This window comes from Ambystoma mexicanum, chromosome 3p (genome assembly GCF_040938575.1).
Source record: "Ambystoma mexicanum isolate Mex_15411 chromosome 3p, UKY_AmexF1_1, whole genome shotgun sequence".
In the NCBI taxonomy this organism is placed as follows: domain Eukaryota; kingdom Metazoa; phylum Chordata; class Amphibia; order Caudata; family Ambystomatidae; genus Ambystoma; species Ambystoma mexicanum.
The window spans coordinates 935,836,666-935,858,940 of record NC_090925.1 but is presented as its reverse complement, the minus strand read 5'-3'; the positions used below and the strand labels follow the sequence as shown (position 1 = coordinate 935,858,940).

Sequence of the window (22,275 nt, the reverse complement as noted above, 5' to 3'; positions counted from 1 at the left end):
ACCGAAGAGCTGACGCCTATCACCAGAACACCTGCGCATCCTGCTGCAAGAGTTTCAGATCCTTCTAGAAAAGCGCGCCGTAGAAGTCACCCCATTCACCAGGTAAACAAGGTTATTTATTCAGTGTACTTCCTTGTACCCAAAAAGGATCTCACCATGCGCCCTGTGTTACATGCTCCCAGCGAACAAGTATGTCAAACCTTAGAAATTCAGAATGACAATGCTGCAGGAAGTAATCCCCCTGCTTACATGGCCACATTGGATATGAAAAATGCCTACTTTCATATTTCAATGTTGCCAGAGCACAGAGAACCTCAGATTCATGATAGAGAACACCCACTATCAGTTCAAGGTTCTTCCTTTTGGCTTTCCCTCGGCTCCACAGGTGTTTCCGAAAGTACTGGTGGTAGTAGCTGCTCACCTGCGCAGACAGTTCATCCCAGTCTATCCTTACCTCGACGACTGGCTCATAGCAGGGGATTTGTACAGAACATGCCTAACAAATACCCAAAAGACAGTAGATCTCCGCTACAGCCTAGGGTTCTCGATCAACAAGAAAAAGTCCAGTCTAAACCCCAACCAAGTCAAACAATTTCTGGGGGCTCTAATTCGGACCAAAGACTGCCTCATCTTTCCCTCCAACGAGAGGGTTCAAAACATGCTGTTCCAGATCACTCACTATGTAGCCAGTCACAAGGTGACTGTACGCACAGCCATGCAACTGTTTGGGATGATGGCATCCTGCATCTACCTAGTTTCACACGCTCGCTTACGCATGCGCCCCATGCAAGAGTGGCTCTTGAACCAATGGTGTCAGGCCAGCGGCCAGTGGGATGATATAGTGGTTGTATCGGCAGCCCTAGTTCAGTCTCTGCAGTGGTGGTCAAGGGAAAACCTTCTACAGGGGAAAGTGTTCACCACCCCCGCAATAGAAGCCACTCTCACTACAGACGCATCTCTGATGGGGTGGGGGGGGGGGATCTCACCTCCTTCATCAGACAGCGCACAGCGTGTGGTCTCCAGTGGTAACATCCAATGACATAAACTTGTTGGAACTGCTAGCAGTGTTCAAGGCCCTCAAGGCTTCCAAACACCTTCAGGGCAAGACAGTTCTAGTCCTCATGGACATTACTACGGCCATGTATTACTTAAACAACCAAGGGGGCACTAACTCTCTAGGGCTGTCCAAACTGCCCCAGAACATATGGAAGTGGGCTCTCAAACACAAGATGATGTTCCTGTCACAACATGTTCCAGGGGAACTCAATCTTCTGGCGGATGTACTCGGCAGACTCGTAGAGCACGAGAGCCGGATACCAGATGGCATTGTACTCAACCAATTCACAGAATGCGGCTTCCCAGAGATCGACTTGTTTTTCACTCTAGAGAATGCCCAATGCCTAGATTACTCCTCCAGGTACCATTAGAACCGTTCCAAGGGGAACGAACGGTCTCTGGATAACATAGTCAGGGAAATTTGTCTATGATTTTCCCCTCGATTCTGTGCACAAGATGCACCAAGAGCCAGTCAGGATGATTCTGGTGGCCCTGATGTTGGCCCACCAGCCTTGGTTCTCCCATCTCATGGCAATGTCAGTCTCCCCTCCCAGGAAGCTGCCGCACCCATACAACATGCTGTCTCAAGACCAGGTGGAAACACTACATCCATGCCCTCAAACTCTAAACTTAGCAGCCTGGCTCCTGAGGTTGTAGAGTTTGGGCACCTCCAACTTCCTCAAAGATGTATGGACATACTCAGAGAAGCACGGGAACCTAACACCAGACATTGCTACTCCAGCAAATTTGAAGCGCTTCGTCATCTGGTATAATGGCAAAGGCATCAATCCTATTGAATGCACACCCAAACATATTGTCCTGTACCTAACCCACCTGTAAGATTCAGGTCTGGTTTTCAATTCTTGAAAGGTCCACATAGCTGCGCTTTCAACCACGTCCCAGAGCAAGGTTTCGTGGTGGAAAATTTCATCCAGCAATTAAAGCGTTTATGGAAGGGATAAAGAGGCTTCATCCCCCTGTTTCCAACCAATCTCCCAGGTGGGACCTCTTACCAGACTAATGGGACCTCCCTTTGAACCAAAGCACAAGGCTAGCCTTAAAGCACTTACCTACAGGACCGCCTTGCTAGTGGCAGTCGCCTCTATAAGGAGAGTTGGTGAACTGCAGGCCCTTTAGTTCAGGACCCATTCATTATGATTCACAAAGATGAGGTGGATTTGCGCACACACCCACACTTTGTGCCTAAATTTATCTCAAAGTTCCATGTAAAGCAATCCATACAACTACCCACCTTTTTTACAAAACCCCACTAACGTGGCGGAAACAAGCCTCCCCAAACTGGATTTGAGGAGAGTGGTTATCTATTATCTGGCAAAAACAAAGCCACTAAGGAAATCAAACAACCCTCTTCTTCTCAGTGGCAGCTGGTAGAAAAGGGGACCCTGTCTCTAGATCAGCGATCTCAAAGTGGATCGTAAACTGCATCACACTGTGTTTCTCTTGCCAAGAGAGATCTACCCTTCATGCCTAGAGCACACTCCTTGCGGTACAGGGGCAACCATAGCATTCATTGCAAATGTTCCTCTAGTGTCCATTTGCAAAGCAGCAACCTGGAGTTCTGTACACACCTTTACACAGCACTACTGCCTAGATACACACTCTAGGTCTGATTCTCAGGTGGAGCAAGCAGTGCTAAGACATCTCTTTGCTACTGTTCCTTCACACATCCCTCCATCATCTCTGGGTACTGCTTCCTAGTCTATGCACAGCATGTGATTCTAAGCAGATTCACAAGCATCAGAAGACATTACTCACCGTAATAGCATTTCTGATGATTTGTATCTGCTTAGATTCACATGCGCCCACCCTTCCTCCCCTCATGGAGTAGAAGGAACATAGACCTCTTACACCTTCTCTCATCTCAACTGCCTCACGCTGACTATAAGGCTCCCTCATGGCAGAAAAACCACAACTGGAGGGACCTCGATGCGTGGGGGTTTTTGGGTACACTACACGTCACGTTGGGGATAGTGTTTCACGCCCATGTCAACGTTCCCTTTCGATCTTCCAAAGAGAGATGCAATACTCTATTACCACTAGATGTCGACTATATGCACAGCGTGTAAATCTAAGCAGATGCCATCATCAGAAATGCTATTACGGTGAGTAAGGCATGTCATATGAGTGCATTGGTAAAAACCAGTAGACTTTAATCTGCTGCCACCAGCCGGTTCTAGACACACCAAAAACGTAATGGAACTGTTACCAGAGAAACAGAAAAGCATCCATAGTACCCCTGAAGCACTTCACTGTAAGGCAGTGGTCTTCACTTTTTTGGCCTGGGCCCCCCCTGAGCAAAATTTGGGAAGGCCGGGCACCCCCAAAAAATGCCAAATGGACAGTATGTACCAATGGCTGTGAACTATTGCACGCCATCACTGCATGCTACTCCCAGTATAGTCCCTGAGCTCCTCCACCTACTCCCATCAGTTGCTGGGCTCCCTCGTCCCACTCCTAGCCAGTCCCTGGGCTCCCCCACCTGCTCCCATCACAGTTGCTGGGCTCCCTCATCCCACTCCTACCCAGTCCCTGGGCTCTCCCCACCCTTATCCCAACACTATCCGAGTGCTCTCACCCCTCCTGCTCATACCACAGTCCTTGGGCTCCCCCCACCCCATTCCCAACACAGTCCGAGGGCCAGTGGCAGCTGGTGATTTTTGTTAAGTGGAGGGGCATAAATATTTCCCCCAAAAATGCCATAGCGAGCGAGGGGGCCCGAACAATCGAGGGCGGGTTTGGGGGTTCCCCCATTCATTTTTTATTTTTAAATAATGGGTTAAAATGTTGCGTTTTAGAGCATAATCTTTTTACAAAAATGGGCAAAAAGCCAAACAGTTTGCAATTGGTGCTGGGGGATTCGGGGGGAGACAAAATGCATTTGTTGTACAACCCTCCTTCCCTCTATACCCCCCACTCGCCAAAATCGGCTCACTGGACCAAAACACAAACGCACACCCCCACAAACGCACACCCCCACCCCCACAAACGCACACCCCCACGCATCCCCCACACACACACACCCCACACACACACACTCACTCATAACACACGCATACATGCATCCTTACACATATTTAAATAAAATATAAATGAACATAAACTTACCTTCTGCAGGGGCCTGCAGTTTGTTGAAACGCCCCGCTCCAGGCTGCTCTGTCCGTATGTGCAAGGAGGCGCAGTAGCTCCCCCTCGCACATACAGATGTGCAGTGCACCAGCCAGCATTTCCAAGGAAATATGTAAGGCTGGCGAAGCAGAACACCCCTAGCCTTGCATGGCTCAGTGAACATGTACGGCTGGGGAGCTGAACTGTCAAAGGGAAACAGTGTTTTCCTTTGACAGTTCAGCCAGCCCAGGAGCACTACCTCAACTGGAAAAAGCAGCTGAGGGAGTGTTTCAATGGGCTGGCTCCTCGGCTCCTCCATAATGGGTGAGGGGGCCACTGGGTGGATGCACCCTTGCCCGTTATGGATGAGCCGCCTGGCTTGAACTGGCCTATAGGGCAATAGGGAAATGTCTGTTGCAAAAATGCAAAATGCTAGCGTTGGCCAGTCAAACTGGGCCACTTTTTTGGCCAATATGGGCCAGTTTAATGAGTTACTTCACTATGCAGCTAGTAGTTTTGACCATTGTTGCTGAATGAAAATTCTTTAAATATCACAATTTGCTTACATTTCAACAAACACCCCCTTGGGTACTATTCAAACAGTCTGTGACTAAAGGAATGAATATCCATTTGCAACTGTGGTCCACGATTTCATTGGTGCCTGAGACAGTTGTATGCTCCAATCTGACCATGTGAACTGCCCCTTCTCATTTCCTCAAATAGTATATATATATATTTTTTTACATTTCATGCTGGGCTCTCACGCCCCCACTGCGGGGCACACCCCACAGTTTGAAGACCTCTGCTGTAAGGTAATGTGCGTTACAGTAATAAGATTCAGGAATCTCATAAAGGGTACTCCCGAACTGGTAACTGTAATGAGTTATTTGTAACGCGTTTAATACCCAGAGGTTTCTAAAGACAGACCCGGGGATCGAACCTCTGTTGCTCAGAGAAGTCTTGCTTCCAAGGCGAGCGCGCTGCTCCTGAGCTATCCTCCCGAGACGGTAACCATATGGGCTACGGCGTGCCCCCAAAATAGTGATTTGAGCAAGGGCAGTAAGGGAGGAAGACTATACTTCCCTTCAGGAGTCAGCAATAGGTTCAAGCCATGGCATGTAGCGCGTGTTCCATTGATGTGAATGGATGGAAGTTGCAAAAAGAAAAATCGTTCCCAACTAGGTCAAAGGAATAATAGCTTGAAAGGTAGTGAGAAGGAGCAGCCTAAGAAATGTGTTAATGCTTCCCTCCCCTTTACGTACCCTGCTAGGTTGTGCATTATATGTAAATATAGTAAGTATAAGTAAGGTACATAAGACTTGCCCAGTGGATGTGGTGAAGGCCTTCAACAGTGTTCTGGGTGAGAGGGGTGGAAAAAAAGGGGAATCGGAATCATGGGTTCTTCTTTTGTGTCAAATGTCAACTATTACACAAGAATTACTCTAAACATCAAAGACGGTTTTTGTTTCAAGGGGCCCAATGACCGTCATTCTCATGTTGAAACGCACCTCCTCCCCAACCCAGGCATCCCTGACCCCAGCTTAGTAGATGCTGAATGTTACCTCCTACTGTCTAAATTCAGTCTTGTATTAAATAGGAGGACCTAAAGGCAGAATTGCCTTCTCTAACCATACTCCATCAAGAACATGCTAAAACTGCTCTTACTCTAACCAGTGGTTATTGTTTTATACGTGTAGGGAATTGTGCTTTACAGACACCCTAGTTGTGTCTGTCCCTATTCTACCACACTCCCTTTCTCCTCTAGCTCTCCATCTACACTAAGTTTTCAAATCCACCTGCCTACATTCTCTCATCCCTTTACTCTTCTGTCCCTCTCACTCTTCTTATAAGCCTGGACTCCACCCTTTAATCTTAATCTACCCTCTCCTTCGCTACTGTTCCCTCCTCCACACGACTACTCTTTCCTCTACACAACTTCTTCCACCTTCTACTTTTACATCCTCCTCTCACTCTGTCCCATACACTTCACGTTTATGGCTTTCCTTGGCTCATGATATATTCATTGACTATAAGAAACAGGCTGGTGAGCATTTTCCTCTTGAGGCATTGTGCGAGACAACGGCGTACTTGACAAAAGTACTTTATTCATCGGGGGTGGTGGGGACGGCTACTGCCCCTGGATTGCTCTCCGGGAGGCCTCCCACCCACTGACTGAGAAGGGTTCCCAACCTATCTTGACATGGCCTTGTCAGACTAAGCAGAGCGAGGGGGCGACAATATTTGAAAGTGTATTTTATGATGATGGGCTTGATTTTCAGCTACAATTGTACTTTATTTTTCATGATTCTGAAGCACGTTCTGTATGTTACATACGGGTTTAGAATCTAATGAACCGATTTTAAAGCAAGCCGGATGACAAGCTTTTACTCAGATTGTACTGTAGCAATGTTGCATGTAATTTAACTGGTCTTGTGGTGTGCATGTGTCATTTTGAGCATCCTCCTCTGGAGTCAAAGGTTGGTGGTAGGGAACGTTGGTGGGGACTGAGTGAGAGCCAGCTGCAAAGGTTCAGGTATTGATTGGTGCACGCTGGAAGTACCAGAGTCCTCTGAGGAAGTTTGATTCTACATGGTTTGCTGTGGTCACACATGGGTGCGTGTTTTATCCAGACTAGTAAACCCATTACCTGCTAGCTGCCAATGCTTGTGCAGTGTGTCTTGTACATGATTTGTGTTCTTTGTCTTTTGTTATTTCTAAGTGCACATTTCAGCACTGCTGATGGGCTGATTCTAACAGGACTGACTGGTTTTGCTTAAGGTGTGCTTTTTGCTGCCCTTTTGCTTTGTTTCACTGGAAGCAAGTCAATCATGCAACACGATGTTGGGACCCAAAAAGGGTGACTGAGATCTAAGATCATTGATCTTCATTGAGAGTTGTCTGCCTTTGACTAGCAGGTGTCTAAAGTCGTTCTGCCCACATACTCTGAGCTTCTTAACTTTTGTTTGTGCTAACGGTAACTAAAAGTGAGCTTTTCAGTTGAAAATCTGAATACTCAAGCTTCTTCCTTCGCCTCCTTTGTTATGGGATGACATCCCACAGTGAAGGTCTGCAGGAAGCAATGTCCTAGAATAGTTATTGGTGGTAAAATTAAAAGCAATGTTTGCAATCCCTCTTGCTCTTGCTGCCAGTTTTTATACCTTCACAGGTCTGTACTGTGAAAGTAAATTACAGTTTAATTCCTATAACTGGTTACTCCCATCTGCTTTTTCCATCACCATGTCTGTGACCTACTATGACACAACCTATGCTTTTTATTTTCTAGATTGTTTCCAGTCAAAAACTCACTAGACCGTTGGAGCTGAAGAAGGGAAAGCCTGCAGGCAAGGGCCTTATTACTGTAAGTAAAATGGGTTGTATACTCGCTGCGGCATGCTTAATTTTCTGTTATTGAAATGAAAAGTGCTCAGTCTCTGACTTGTGCATCACATATATGTTTGAATGTATTCATTTCAGTTTTTTATGCTGTATTTTGAGGGTGAACAGTTGCATATAAACAGTACCTGTAGATTCAGTCCTTTCCTTTAGAATGATGGTATGTCTTGGCTTTTGGATAGTGTCGTGGCATCAAAAAAGGTTTTGAAGGGGGAGAATCTTGCTCCGTTTTTGGGATGCAAGTGATTTTTAGTTAAAAATAAATTTCAATTCCCAATGTCTGTATTTTTTAGGTGAGTGAAAATATGTTTGAACTCTGAAACCAGTCATTTTGCAATTCTTACTTCTTTCTTGTGCAGATTTAAACATGCACGTTACTTTACAATACCTCTTCAGTACTTCTTTGGTGCTGTTTTCTGTGGCACTGCTCTGCTAGTAGCCCTGATCAGAACATAGCTGTAGAGCTCTGTGGGTAGAGGTTGGGGACATTGTTTTCACTACTCATCCCTGTACTCCTGCAGACAAGTAGTCATTCCATCATAGTTACAAACTACCAAACAATTGTCAGTCACACCTAGGCTCTTTGCACAAGGGCAACAGTTGAAGCTATCACTCCTTGCAAATGTTCCTGTATGCTTCATTTGCAAAGCTGCAACATTACGTTTATTGCACACATTCACTGAACAGTACTGCAGGACACACATACTAGGGATACTCGCCTTTTAGAGAATTGGTTTTAAGGTATTTTATTTCCTATGTACCTATCTTTGGTGTGTTATAAATGCCATATCATATCATATCGCGCCTTGAAGCACTTGTGCATAGGTGCGTTAGAAATGCCATATTATATATTTTGCACCATCCTGTAGAAGGATTACACACTGATCACAAATCTATGCACAGCATGTGGATATAAGATTTAAGGGTGAAGCAGGTAAACATTACTAACCAGTAATTGTATTTCTCGAAACTGGTTTGTGTTACATTTGTATGCAACCACCCCAAACTCCTTCATGTGAACAGGAAAAAAGTTTAAAAAAAGACATCTGATGTGCAATATGCCTGCACATTTAAGTGCAGAACTTTTACAAAATGGATGTATGTAAAGTGAAAAATAAGTTTGACCATTAGAAATGACATGTCATTTTTGCCAATACATATTACACATAACACTACTTTTTAATGATGTGAACAACCAGTAGAGGGTGTCGACTGTAGATGCATTGTGGCTAGTAGCAGGTTGTACAGTTCATATTGGGGGAAAACCGCACCCACCCCCAACCCCACCCCGTCGCGACACCTGCACGAAAACACCAAATCAAATTGGAACACTCCGGACCAACCATAAAAGTTCTACCTCTTTTGTACATCTGACGTGGCTGTTCTTTGGTTTTAAGAGGGGAAACTGGCCACGCGTTGTGCAAATGAAAAGTTAATTTAGCCTCTGCCCAGTTCTGTGGCAACTGTTTTAATAATCCTTCATGAGCGTTATTGCTTCAGTCCTTTAAGCACACAGATTTTACCCTGTTATTGTGCAACACCTTAACCTAAACAGGGGATACTAGCAAGGCCTGATCTCCAAGTTTGGTTTCTTGAGCAACTTGAAGAGTGTGATGGCAGGCAAGTGCTCATATTCTTGGAAGCATGCACTTAATTGAGCACAGGTAAATGTTTTTCCACGCTTTGACAGTAAACTACATCTGACTGTTATTGTGAATAACGTGATCCTTCACTGTTAATGGTATGTTGTATGTCGTATGGTATCTCAGAGGCCACTTTCACTGATCTTCTGTTAAAGGTTCTTATACCGTGCACTTTCACCACCTGCATGGCCCCTTGGCGCTCTTGCGGATCTGTAAGGCAAGAGGTAAGGGGTGTAAGTTAGTAGGACTGAGTGGGAGAAAGAGCAAGGGACCTTTGATGTGCTGTTGGCAGCTTCAGTTCGGTTTACACTGTTCGCTGAGCGTAGGTTTGTTTTTTGGTTGGTAGCCGTCTTGAGCTGTTGTGTTAGCCTATGTGGGGTTTGATTTGTTGGTGTGGTGAAGTGCGTGCTGTTTGTTGTGCTGTAGAAATATGGTTGTGTTTAGTTCAGAGTTTGAGAGGTGTATGGTTGGTTATTGTCGGTGCCCTGTCCTACTCTCACTGTACTGTGGCCCGTGTCCCATCCCCAGTCGTATACTAGGTGTGCTACACTTACCACTCCTATGTTGTATGCAGAAGAGTGGGTCCTCAATGGGCTATTCAGTGGTGGTACCTTTCCACCCCCAGCGTTCAGACCAAGTGCTGCCCATGTACCTTCCCTTTTGGCTTACCCTGGTGCGCAGCAACCACCACCCCATAGGCTCCTCCAGGGTGGGGGTGGGCTCCTTGTGCGTCACGGTCCATCAGTTCCGAGATCAGGATGCCTCTCTCCATATTTGTTCCTCTAAGGCTCTGGTCCAATTAGCTTGGACCCATTGCTCTTACCTGTTTGACCCTCTATAGGGAAGGGTACACCTAAGTCTCCCTCTCTTCTTCTCTGCTCTCCACTCTTATCAGTCTTACTCCCCAGTCCTTCTTATGGGACGAACCCTTAATTTTGGGGCTCAACAGCAGATGCAATGGCACCCAGATCTGAGACACAGCAGCAAATGAAAAAATGCCCAAACCAGAGGTAGCTCAATATCTGGAGAAATGCCCAAGTTGTAACTCAACAGTGAGTGCAGAGACCCCTAGATTTGAGATACAGCAGTGAGTGATAAAACGTGCACATTTGATGTACTCCGCGGTCCATTAGTTCGGAGTTCTGGACACCTCTCTCCCCTTTTTTCATTGAAGGCCATCGATCTATGGTTCCATTAAGTCTGGCCCATTTCTCTCCTCTTTTTCCGGTTTGACACTCTATGGGGACCGAGTACACCTGGGCCTTCTTCCCATTCAGACACCTTGCTACTTCCCTGCACTTCACTCCGGTCTGGCCTACTTCCCAGTCCTTTTCAGTTGTGTGTTTGTTTTATGGGGCGTGGGTAGTTATTCATTTTCATCCTGTTCTGAGTTGAAGAGCCAGGTTTTTAGACGTTTTCTGAATTTTAGATGGTCCTTCATGGTTCGTATTTCTCTGGGGAGTTCCAAAGTTTCACAGCTATGCAAGAGAATGCTGATCCACCACGTTTTTTTCCTTGTGTATGGTTTAGCTTCTAGATGGATTTCGTCGCTGGATCTGAGTGTTCTAGCCTGCTGGTAGATGGAGATTTTCTTTTGTCTGAATTCCGCTCCTAGGCCGTGGATTGCTCTGTATTATGCATTGTTTTGAGTGATTTGTTTTTTGACTGGTAGCCAATGTAGCATCTGTAGCGCTGGAGTGATGTGGTCCCTTTGTGAGAGTTTGTGTAGAAGTCTGGCTGCTGCGTTCTGTATATGTTGCAGTTTCTTCAGTAAATAATCCGGTATTCAGAGGTATAAACTGTTGCTGCAGTCTATCCTGGACATGAGGGAAATGATGGCCAGTGTTTTGTGCGTGAAGGAGAAGAATGGTAGAATCTTTTTGATTGTGTATAGATGGAAAAAGCATTTCTTGATTATCGCGTTTACTTGCGGTCCTAGGGTTAGCTCGTTGTCCATTAGGATTCACAGGTTTTTACAATTTAGGATGGTGTGGGTGCTGTTCCCAGTTCTGTGGGCCGTCGGAAGTACTGGTGGTTGGATGTAATCATGATTCGCGTCTTGGCCTTGTTGATATTGAAGTTGTTAGTGTTAATATATTGGTAGAGTTCTATGGGACAGTCTATTAGCTTTGTTCTCTTTGTTATCAGCGATTTTGTAGATTATTTGGGTGTCATCTGCGTAGTAGTAGCAGGTGAAGCATTGTCTTTTGAGGGGGCTAATTAGTGGCGTCATATAGATGTTGAAGAGGAGTGGGGATAGTGAGGATCCTTCTGGTTTCCCACGGAGTTATGTTATGTGTATACTTGTAACACGCCGGTAGCCCGCAGGCATTTAAATGGTTTAATCCATACTGTTTCTGTTCTATCGGACAAAGATTTAATCCAGAGCAGTGCTGTCAGTGATCCCTATTTCTTCCAGTATCTTGATGAGGAGGTTATGGCTGACTGTGTTGAATGCTGCAGAGAGGTTGAGTAGTATCAGTGCTGAGTTTGTGTTGGAGTCTGCGTTGGTCTTTGTCGTCCCATATAGAGAGAAGCGTTGTTTCAGTCCCTCATTGGTCTGAAGCAGACTTGAGCCTGGTCCAGTAGGCGATTTTCCACATGTTCCATTATTTGTTCATAGACATAGGTCTCTAAGAACTTTGTTCGATAGGGAATGTTTGAGATCGGTCTGTAGTTTGAAAGGTCTTCCACATCACCCATTGTGTCCTTGAGTAGTGGTTTGATGTACGCAGATTTGAATGCTTGCGGTACTATCCCCTTTGAGAGTGAGAGGTTAAAGAGGTTTAAGTAGCATTCCGATGGTGTGTCCTGGGTAAGGATTGATTTTAAAGATGTCTGGTGGGCAGGGGTCTATTGGGGAGAGTGCCTTGTTGCTTTGTTTCACCAGGTTGAGGAGTTTCTCTTGACTTTTGGGCCAAGCTTTTCAGCCTGTTCTGTGGTCCCGGCATAGTTAGGGGATGGAGCACAGTCTGGTTGATTGTCTACTTTGTATGATCCGGTGTATGTCAGTGATAATATTCTTAAAATGATCTGCAAGATCGCATAATTTATGACCAGCTACCAGTGTGTTATAGCATCGAGGGGGATTTCTCATCTCGTTTACGATGTTGAATAGAGTGTTGGTGGGTTTTGTGATCCTGCCATCGTAGTATTTCTTTTTGGCTTTGAGTTTCCTTTTTGTATATGCTGATTTTGTTTTTAAAAAAATTATTCTTTTTTTCTTGGTTGTAGTTTTTCCTCCATTCTTGTTCCAGTTTCCGTTTTTTTTTTCTCCATTAAATCGAGGTGTGGTGTAAACTATTTTGCCACTGATTTCTTTCGTGATGGGATGAGGTGTTTTTTCTGGGGAGATGCTGTCACCTGTTTCAGCGATCCATTTCTGGATTAGGTCTGCTTTTTCATCTATGTCAGTTGCATCCAAGGTTGCTCTCAATGTTTTTTTGGATTCTAGTTCTAAGTTACTACTTTTTACATTATTCCAGTTCCTTTTCCAGATCGGGAGGTGGGGGTCACCTTTTGGGGCATTTTGGATGCTTACATTGTAATTGGATCACAAATGGTATGAGGTGGTCGCGGTCGCTCCATGGTAATTGTATTGGTGGCAAAGTTGAGATCAGTTTATAGTTGGGCGAAGATTGCATCAAGAGTATGTCCTACCGTGTGTTGCTCCTTTCAACATCTGGCATTGCCTCAAGCTGCTTAGTGATTTCTGCGAGTTTGCGTTCTCTTCTTCGAACCATATGTTGAAGTCCCAGAGGATGATCAGGTGATCATGTTTGATGGCCAGGTTGGTGATGGCTTCTATGAAGGTGTCTACGAAGGTAGCGTTGGTGGTCTATAGATGACTATGAATGTGAGGTTAGTTTGTGGGATGATGTCGGGTAAAGGATGAGGGCTTTGCAGTTTGGGATGTTAAGCTGGTCATCTATTTTTATTTTCTGGTGTTCTTTGTAGGCTACTGCAAGTCCTCCTGCTCTTTTTCCTTTTCCGTTTGTCTGTGTGCTTTGAATTTTTCGGGTATACAGCTGTGTAGTGTGACTTTGTAGTTGTCATCTAGCCAGGTTTCTGTGACGAATAGGATGTCTATTGCACAGTCGTAGAGTAGATTGTAGATCTCTGTAGCATGTTTGCCTATCGATCTTGCATTGATTAGTTTGCAATGTATTTTTTCTTTGTAGTGCCCTGTTTTGTTCTTGCTTTCATCTTTCAGTGATCATGTTGGCGAGTTTTCTCATTAATCTCAGGATGTGCGATGTGTTCTGTTGGGTCTGTTAAGTCGTTGAGTAGATCAGCAAGGTTTCGTATCGGGTCCACGACTACTTGTGTCTCATTGCCATTGCTGTAGGTACCCTTGAGTTTTGGTGCTGTATGAAGTGAAGGCGTTTCCCATCTTTCAGCTTCTGCATGTTTCTGCACTAGTCTTGTGCGGTTCTGGTATCCTGCCATTGTGTGTAGCATTATTGGTGGTATGTTGCTCTGGCGAGTTGATCTGCAAACTTTCACCCGTGCTTGATTAGATGTTGGTTGACTTAAGTTGACAGCCAACTTAGAGAGTTGATTGTGACAAACTGTAACACTGGCACAAGTCTCATGCCGAAAGACTCAATCTGATCTCAAGGTTAAAGATGCGTTCTTTAGAACCTTTGAATGTGATTTGAATCCTCAGCATGTTCGGATTCCCAAGTACCTCATAAACCCCTTTTGTGGTAATGTGGATCTTCACATCACTTATCTGGTAAGAATTCTAATCTTATGTGAGGAGACAAGTGGGTTCCAGAAGGATGTACTATAAGGAGGTTATAAATGACTCTCCTCCTGGGTCGACCTGGTCAGTTATGGGTGCCTTAGTCAGTGACCTAAGGCGTGTTACTTCTGATGGCTCAGTCTTTCACTTCATTTTCCCACTTTGAGAATCCCTGTTCTGCTGTCTGAAGCATCGGGGCCCTGTGCATCATTTGGAGTTTATGGCTTTCAAACTACAGGCCAGACTGCCTGCAATTTCTACCTCGGGTGATGTTTATTTTCTTTTTGTTTTCTTTCTTTTTTGTTTTGTGTTCTTGTTTTCATTCTGGTACTATCACTTACAATTGATCACACAGACCCTGCCAATTTGCAAGGCCCTTAGCTCCTACAACTGTTACAGGTTTTAATACCTGTGCCTCTCGCAGACCCTACTTTGTTGGCTATATCAAAATGTCATTTTGATGATGATTTTTTTTTTTTTACCAGTTTCATTATGCAAGCCTGACGGATCTAATCGCCCCCAGTGGCCCCTTTTTCAATTCTGGTTTTGTGTTCTTCCGATGTCGGTTACTTTCAGCCACTTCTGCCCTACCCACAATTAAAACAGCCATTCTATCCAGGGCGCATACACCTCTGATGCCCAGCCTATCTGTGGGACTTGACACGCACCCCAACAAATTAAAGAAGTAAGCAATATTCCCCAAGGAAATACTGCTCATTTGCAAAGATCTGAGCTTTTAAAAATCTGTCCGTTACCCTTTTTCTTTTTTCTTTTTTAGGAGCTGTGTGGCAGAATGATCAAGCCACTGCTAGAATCTTCTAGAATACTTAATTAAAAAAAACATGATCTGCAACACCTTTTCTTCTAGAATGGAGAGCTGCATTTCTCCCACTTCCCTTGTATAGTTGGACCTCTCAAACTTCCCTAAATTGCCTTCACTTTGAGTTCAGCTTGTAATTTTGGAGGTGACCTCAAATCGACCATTGGTGCCATGTATAACAATAGAAAACAAGGAATTAATCTTCACGCTTCTACAAGACATTGATCAGATGAATGCATCCCTCTAGCCGAGTAAAGCTCACTGATTCTTGAAACCTTCCTGAGTTTTCCTGTTCCTTAAGTAAAACAATTCGGTCTAGCTGGGCACACATTGAATATCCAGCACTAGAGCTCTATCCCAAACCACTAACCGCATCCACCCACGTGCCCGACTTCGGGGCTGCTTAATGGAGCCTAGCCAGCCCACCTAAGTCCTAATTCAGCAAAAATGCACACAAGCATCTTGAACCTCCTGCACATGGAATGCGGTCACCAAGGGCGTTCCAACCACAAAGCGCATTGAGGACATACAAATGGGGAAAGGGCTCTATATTATTGACAAATACAATACAAGTAGCTCGCATCAGATCACAAAGATCTTTCAAACTCTTGACCTACTCAAACCTTCTATTCGACAGCAAGATCTTGGAGCAAGAGATTAAATACACAGTGCCAAAACTAATAAGATACTCCTTGAATGGCAATCACAGTTCAGACCTACAAGAGGGACCGAATTAGTTCTCACAGACCTCTGTAAAGACCGCCTCAGGAACTAGATAAAAAAAGTCAGCTGCCCTAATCCTGTTGGACCTCCCCACACTGTAAGACAGCCAACCAATTTTGACTTTTTAGTCAACATGAGTGAACTGGAATTGGAAAGTGGTAGACTGGATAACAGACTTTTCAGTCTTGTCAGATCCCTATCAAGTAGCGCTTATCACAGGGTATCCTAAAGGGTCCCCCCACGTCCCCCTTCAGTTTAAAGCATGCATTTTGCTATTGCCCCAGATAATGAAGCCATGCCTATTTCTCTTTCAGATTTATGCCGACAAATCTGGGATCCACCTCCGGCTGAAGGGAGGACTAGAGATTGTCCACCATCTGCAAATTCCTAAAGCACGTCTTCAGAATGAAGGTGTTGCCTGTGTCTAAACCATACAAAAACTGCAGTTCTGCTAGAGGGCAGCCCCTTGCTGGTCCTTGACCCTCCATTCTGGGTGAGCCAAACACTGCTATGCAGAAGGGCTGAAATCTGGGGGTCCTTTTTGTTTGACCCCTGCTTCTCCCATCAATTCACTGCAGTGGTAAGCGACAAATCACCAGTTCAACCTTCTCTGGAAGATCCTAGCTTTATTGCAATCCAACTACGAAGTGGACTCACCCTGGCATTTGTACTCCATTCCCATGACTATTGAAACCTCTTTGGCAGCGTTCCCGAAAATCAATCCTAATATTTCAAAGATTACAGAACAAAGCGGCAAACTATTGCAGCATAAGAAACCAGACTGTGAAATCTGCGTTGCCTCTCCCCAGCCCCCTTGAAGGTGCTCCTCCTAATCTTTTAATTATGCACTGTGCATATTGGAACAAAGGCCCTGCAGGGACTAGCACCCATCTTAAGCCCTACAAGACACTTAAGATCACGACAGTCTGATTTAGGCTACCCCTCCTCATCACTGTCTGTCGCCAAGGGCATCGAACCTGCCATTGACCAGAATTTCAGATAATTCCAGGGAAATTCATCTACTACTGTACCAACACCTAGCTAGTTCATGGCCCTCAAATCCCTAGCATTTCCAAGCATGTCTTGGGTCCAGGCCAAGCCAGCAGAGAGTAGCATGCCACTGCACAGCTTGAATGTAAGCAGCCTAGAAATTCTACCTTGATAGACCATTTACCCTCGTTTTTATAATATAGGGTGTATGATTAGGTTAAATTCATACCAAAAACTACTACTGCAGGATGGATGGTCTCCTTCATTACTTGCTGCCTTAAGCGTTGGTTCCATATTTTGCTGGTGCAATTGGGTCCCACTGTACAGGAAGGAACGCAGCATTATTCGTTTTTGTCTTCAAAAAAACCTTGGAGTCATGATGGACAACAAACTTACACTAGAGCCACAAGTAAATGCTCTAATCAAGAAATGCTTCTTTCTCCTGCAAGCTGTAAAAAGGATCCTACCATTCCTGTCATTCGCCAACAAAACACTCACTGTCGTCGCTCTCGTCATGTCCAGAGTAGACTACGCTAATAGCCTATATCTGAGAATGCCTGACTGACTTCTAAAAACCTACACGCATACAAAATGCGGCAGCGAGACTGCGCCTCAAACTACCCCGAAGAGAACACATCACACCAGCGTTGAAAACACTACACTGGCTACCAATAAAACGGCGAATCAGGTTCAAATCAATGTGCATTATGGACAGAGCAATCCACGGCCAAGGCACAGAGTTCCTAAGAGACAAATTAAGCCTACATCGCCCAACAAGGATGCACAGATTGAGCAGCGACATCAGTTTGGATCCAAAACCCTATAACAAAAGAACATTCGGAGGATTGTCTTTCTCTCACCTCGCCCCGAAAACTTGGAACGAGCTACCAAAACACATACGGAACACAAGAAATCACCTACTATTCAGAAAACTCCTCAAATCCTGACTTTTTACCACATAACTAGAAGAACGCCTATGGGGCGCATATACACGGCTGAAACAATGCTGAGTGAAGAAACCGATCCTCCCAATCCCCCTAAGCTATCGCCCATAAACAGAAGTTAAGGAAGAACAATCTACGCATATCAAACTACCAACTGAGAGATAGATATGATAGGACGATATCCTAGAATGAACACAGATTGGGATGGAAGGGCAAGGACGATATAACAACACCTTGGCCTACAAACTACACACAGGCAACAATGGACCACCAACAGGAAATAGGTAGGTAGCAATGGAGTGGGTGACTGCTAATTTACTGCACCAATACCAGAGTGGGAGAGAAGACAGTCTCCTTCCTATTACACTAAGTTAAAAAAACAACACAGCTGGGAACGTGCCACGACATCGCCTATAACAATTAGACGGCCAGGAAAGGAAAAGTGGAAATTATGCCTACCCATTGGACAACCGGAAACCTAGAACATGATTTATAAGGGCTAAGAGATATATAACCCACTAACCCTATGCTCAAATCTCTCCATACCTAAACTCATTCGAAAATCCACACAACCATCTTCTCTCTCTGCAAACTGCACCCACTTCACCACACCGCAACAGCAAACAAACCACACCAACAGCACACGAGGTCTCGCATCAGTCCGATATTCACACCAAAGCTCAGCGCACAGTGAAAACCAAACTGAAGCTGCCAACAGCACACCACTTCTCTCAATTTCCTACTCCCTCTTCACCCTACGAACCCACAACACCTTCTTGTTTGCAGATCCGCCAGAGGGCCTGGGGACCAATTCCGTTGGTGACGGTGCGGAGAACAAATATCTTTTTAACATTAACATTAATGTGCTTCTGAAGGACCGCAGTAGGGCAGCTACTATACATGTATTTGTAACATTTTAATTTACTCTAAAACGGTTTACTCTTAATAAAGTGCAAGCAAGTTTGAATATGTTTTCTATTTTTGTGGGAGTCCCCAGTTCTTTGGGGGCATCTAACACTTGCTGGACTTTGCATTCCCTTAAGTTTTATACAAAGAGGAAATTAAGATGGGGCTGTTCGTAACACTGAAAGGAAGGATTTTGGAGGGGTGAGTTGGAGCAGGAAGATTGTTTGTGGCAGAGACGGGAGTCAAGAACGTGCAGTATTGGGATCGGTGGAGACTTTGCGCCAGACGGGGGGGAGAAGATAGAATAGTCGGATAGATCCAAGGAAAGGCATGTTCAGGAAAGAGAATGAAGGTGCGCAGAAGGGAGTGTGGGTTAAAAGGAAAACCTTTATATACATAATGATTTGGGGGCACTTTTTTTTTTTTTTAAAAAGAAAATATGGACTCTCAAACATAAAACTGGGATCAAAATCAAATGTTTTTGAGTAGGCACCAACCACATCAAACATGTTTTTTCAAGGTTGATGGCACCATCTCCTTGCAATGTTTAATTTGGCTTTGAGGAGTTGCCTGAGCCTCGGATGATATGACAGAAATCAATTTTGGTGGGTTCTGCTGTCCCTTTGTAGGGACACTTGCAGGTTTTGCTTTTACTACTTTTTTGTAGTCAGAGGGACGTCTTCTGAAGCACAGCAGCCACTGAAACCCTTCTTTATTGTATGACCCTATGGTAGGTCAACTGTTTATTTAAATTACCCTGTTCTGGCCCTAGGGTAATTAGATCGCCATATATTGGTTTTAGGGCGTAGGGTGCTGGCAGCCGTGATTTAAGTTTTCGCTTCTAAAGGGGTGCGGATTTACTGCATTAGTAGGCAATGTGCATTATTGGTAGGTATTAAGATGGATTTTCAGGACCAGCCATATGAGTGAGGCCAACTTTTAAGGATGTTTGTGTACCAACATCTGTGGGAACTTCAACCACCGACCAGAAAGGGAAGCCAAACCTTTCCCAAAGGTAGGCAACGTACACAGAGCAACAAGGATTTACTCTCGGATAGGGGGCGCAGGCTGGGTTAACGGTACAGTTAGTCGACAAACGTCTCTAGTAAATGCACTGCACTGATGTACTGAAAAAAATAATTACTTTAAGTCACACATGGAAATAAGTTCAAACAAGTACAGTATTAAAAATTACCCAGTATATTATTTTTAAAACAAATCGATAATGGGCCCAAGACCACCAATAGGCACCCAGCATTAATTAATGAAGGGGACCACACACCCTAACATGCAGTTAAGCCCCCAATGGGTCTGCACAATTAAGTACAGAGGCCTAAAGTTTTAAGGCCTCTACCAACATTCCACTTTAACTTGGAGCCTCCAGGACATATCATTATACAGAGCAGCTCCAGGAAAGATTGAAAGTTCCATAGGAATCAATGGCATTAGTCAATGGGCCATCTGCTTTAATGGAGGTAAGCCCGTTCTGCCCACAGGTGCAGATTCCAGAGGAAACAGCCTAAGGGAAGCCCAAAGGGGACCCTATTAAAGTCGCTTCTCCAAGCAACGAGTTGGGGGTAGATCTATTTCTTTCGGCTGGGGCCTCCCTCTGGAACAGCCTCATTGCCCTCAAACTTGAGTAGAACCACCTTTGGTTTCGGAAGCACCTCAAGACCTTCCTCTTCTCTCTTCCTCTCCCCTGCTGATCTCTTCCTGTTTCTGCACTGGGCACCTGGGTACCCTCTCATATCCGGCCCAGATCCATGCCCAACCAGCTGCTACCCGCACTGCCTCCTGGCAACCCTTTTGGATCTGTATCTGTATCCCTACAGGCCCCCTTCCTGCAATTCTTAGACACCCTTTGTCTGCACTTTATTCTTGCACTTGCCACCTGCTGGCTGCACTACCTTGTGGTGTTTGATCACGTGTACAGCACTTTCCACTCCTTCCCTGCCCCTTGCACTTTCCCCGGTCCCTCTCCCGTGCACTTGCACATTCTCTACATCACTGGGCCTAGTAAGATCGTTGTTTCATCCTCCCCTGGACTTCTTCCCTTGCCTCGTCACACCCTGAAACACATGTTAGGGGAAAGATATGATTAAAATATCATCATATCATATATGCAGAGGTTGGAGGATGAACGATAAGCCCCAGAGGAAGATGCAGCAGAGCAGGACTCAGTGCTACCCCCTTTACAAATGGAAGTATCTGGTAAATGTGGTTGACTCCTCCCAAAGAATCTCAACCCCCCAACCAAAGGGACACCCTGAGTATCACAAATAATCGCTCTCCCCAGGACCCAGAGGTACATATTCATGTCTGCTGTTTTGGTGAAAACAGCTCAGCACGGTGAAACAACCCCGTAAATACAAAGCTTATTTTCTAGGTGCTGTTTTCAGAATGCAGTCCTGAGCCAGCAGCGACCCAGAAAAGGAACAAAGGACCTTACCATGGTGTCATCCTTCAAGCTTGAAACAAAGATTACTGTGAGGAAGACTCTGGGTAGTATAGGCAACGGGCATCTATGGCTCCTGACAGCTCAGTGGACAAAGAATGCATGCAGCAGAAAAAAGCTCTTCTAGGATGGGGACAACAGCTTGTGAGGCCGTAAGACGTTCCAAACAGAAGATTAGGTGGAGTGTTTGTCTTAGCACCGTTCTGGTCAATGACAGTGACCCACAGTCAATCGGAAGATCATTATGCAATAAGGTGGGGAAACGAGCCTGAAAATACTAGCAGCGTGTAAGTGTCTTCACAGCAGATGTGGGGAGCGGTAGCTAGGAGTCTTTAGGATGCTCGGAATGTACCTCCATGGTCCAACAGATGTGGACAGGTTGTGATTAGTAATACTAGCCTCAGTGTGACGTGTACTGTACCCATGGTCTTTCACGTGTCGAGGTGCCTCCAGTTATTTTTTTTTCTGCCACAAAATTCGGTTGCAAAAGTAGAGTTCTCTTCCAGGCTGATGCCTTTGATTTACTAAAGTTCTATTGGTATAATGTCTTCCTTTCCTTCATTGTATGCCTCGCTGCATGACTGCTCATCCACTCAACGGCTCCTGGCGATCACCCACAGAGTTGACGTCTGATCGATTGATGCCCAGACACAGCCTTACAGGCCTCTTCAGGCTTTAGCCCATTACAGTAGGGAGAGAGAGGGGAGGTTCTCTATAGTGACTCCTTTTAGAGAATGTTTATCCCATTGCCCCCTTTCTTCTTTTTTCACCCAACAGCCCTGTTTAAACATAATCGACAAAACCCCATTTAAATTTTGGCCCTCCTGCCACCGTAAATTTCTGTGGAAAGACCTGTATCGAGTGGGCAACTACTGTCTCCCAAGGGATCACGCCAAAAAGCACTGTAAATCTTTTCAGCTATTCCGGCCGAACACCCTAAATGGTTGTCATACGAAACGCTGGCCCGCTCACGCTATGCAGCCCTAGGCTTTCATAGATGTGACGGAAGACTCAGCGGGGGCAGTTACGGGAGTCCTGAGTGACGCTGAGGGCAGTCTGGATCCGTCCGGACCCCAAGTGCAGGTTCTCGACACTGCTTTTGGCTAATGACAATTCCTGAAAACCGAAAGCGAAGGTCGGTTCGGACACCACATATAAAAAGGTCCCTCTTTTTGCGCGCTGAAGAACCGGCGTCAAAAGGCATCTCGGCGTATCCTAAAAAAGCGCTGAAAATACAAGCGCTAATTAAAAAACATGTTGGCGCCTATCTACTAAAGGCAAGGTTGCAGAAAAAACACATTTCAATGCCCTTAACCCCCAAGGTCACCCAGACAGTCCCCCACTTCCTTAGACACCTTCTCTGGGGCTATGCGCCATAAAGATAGTATTCCTGCAAAGACCACCCCTACTAAAGATGTCACCCTTTCCCAGGGCCCTGTCATCTTGGGCTTCCTACTAGAATGTCGTTTTTA

The 22,275-nt window shown here is 45.2% G+C and overlaps 1 protein-coding gene across 6 annotated transcripts in view; it reads left to right on the top strand.

Annotated features, from left to right (window-relative positions):
* The window catches only part of CPNE1 (copine 1), a 677,094-nt gene that overhangs the window by 235,731 nt on the left and 419,088 nt on the right, over positions 1-22,275 (top strand). For all 6 annotated transcript variants that reach the window (XM_069652236.1, XM_069652233.1, XM_069652235.1 and 3 more), the window contains exon 4: positions 7,466-7,540. In XM_069652236.1, coding sequence (XP_069508337.1) covers positions 7,466-7,540 — 75 coding nt within the window. The remainder of the gene's footprint in view (positions 1-7,465; positions 7,541-22,275) is intronic.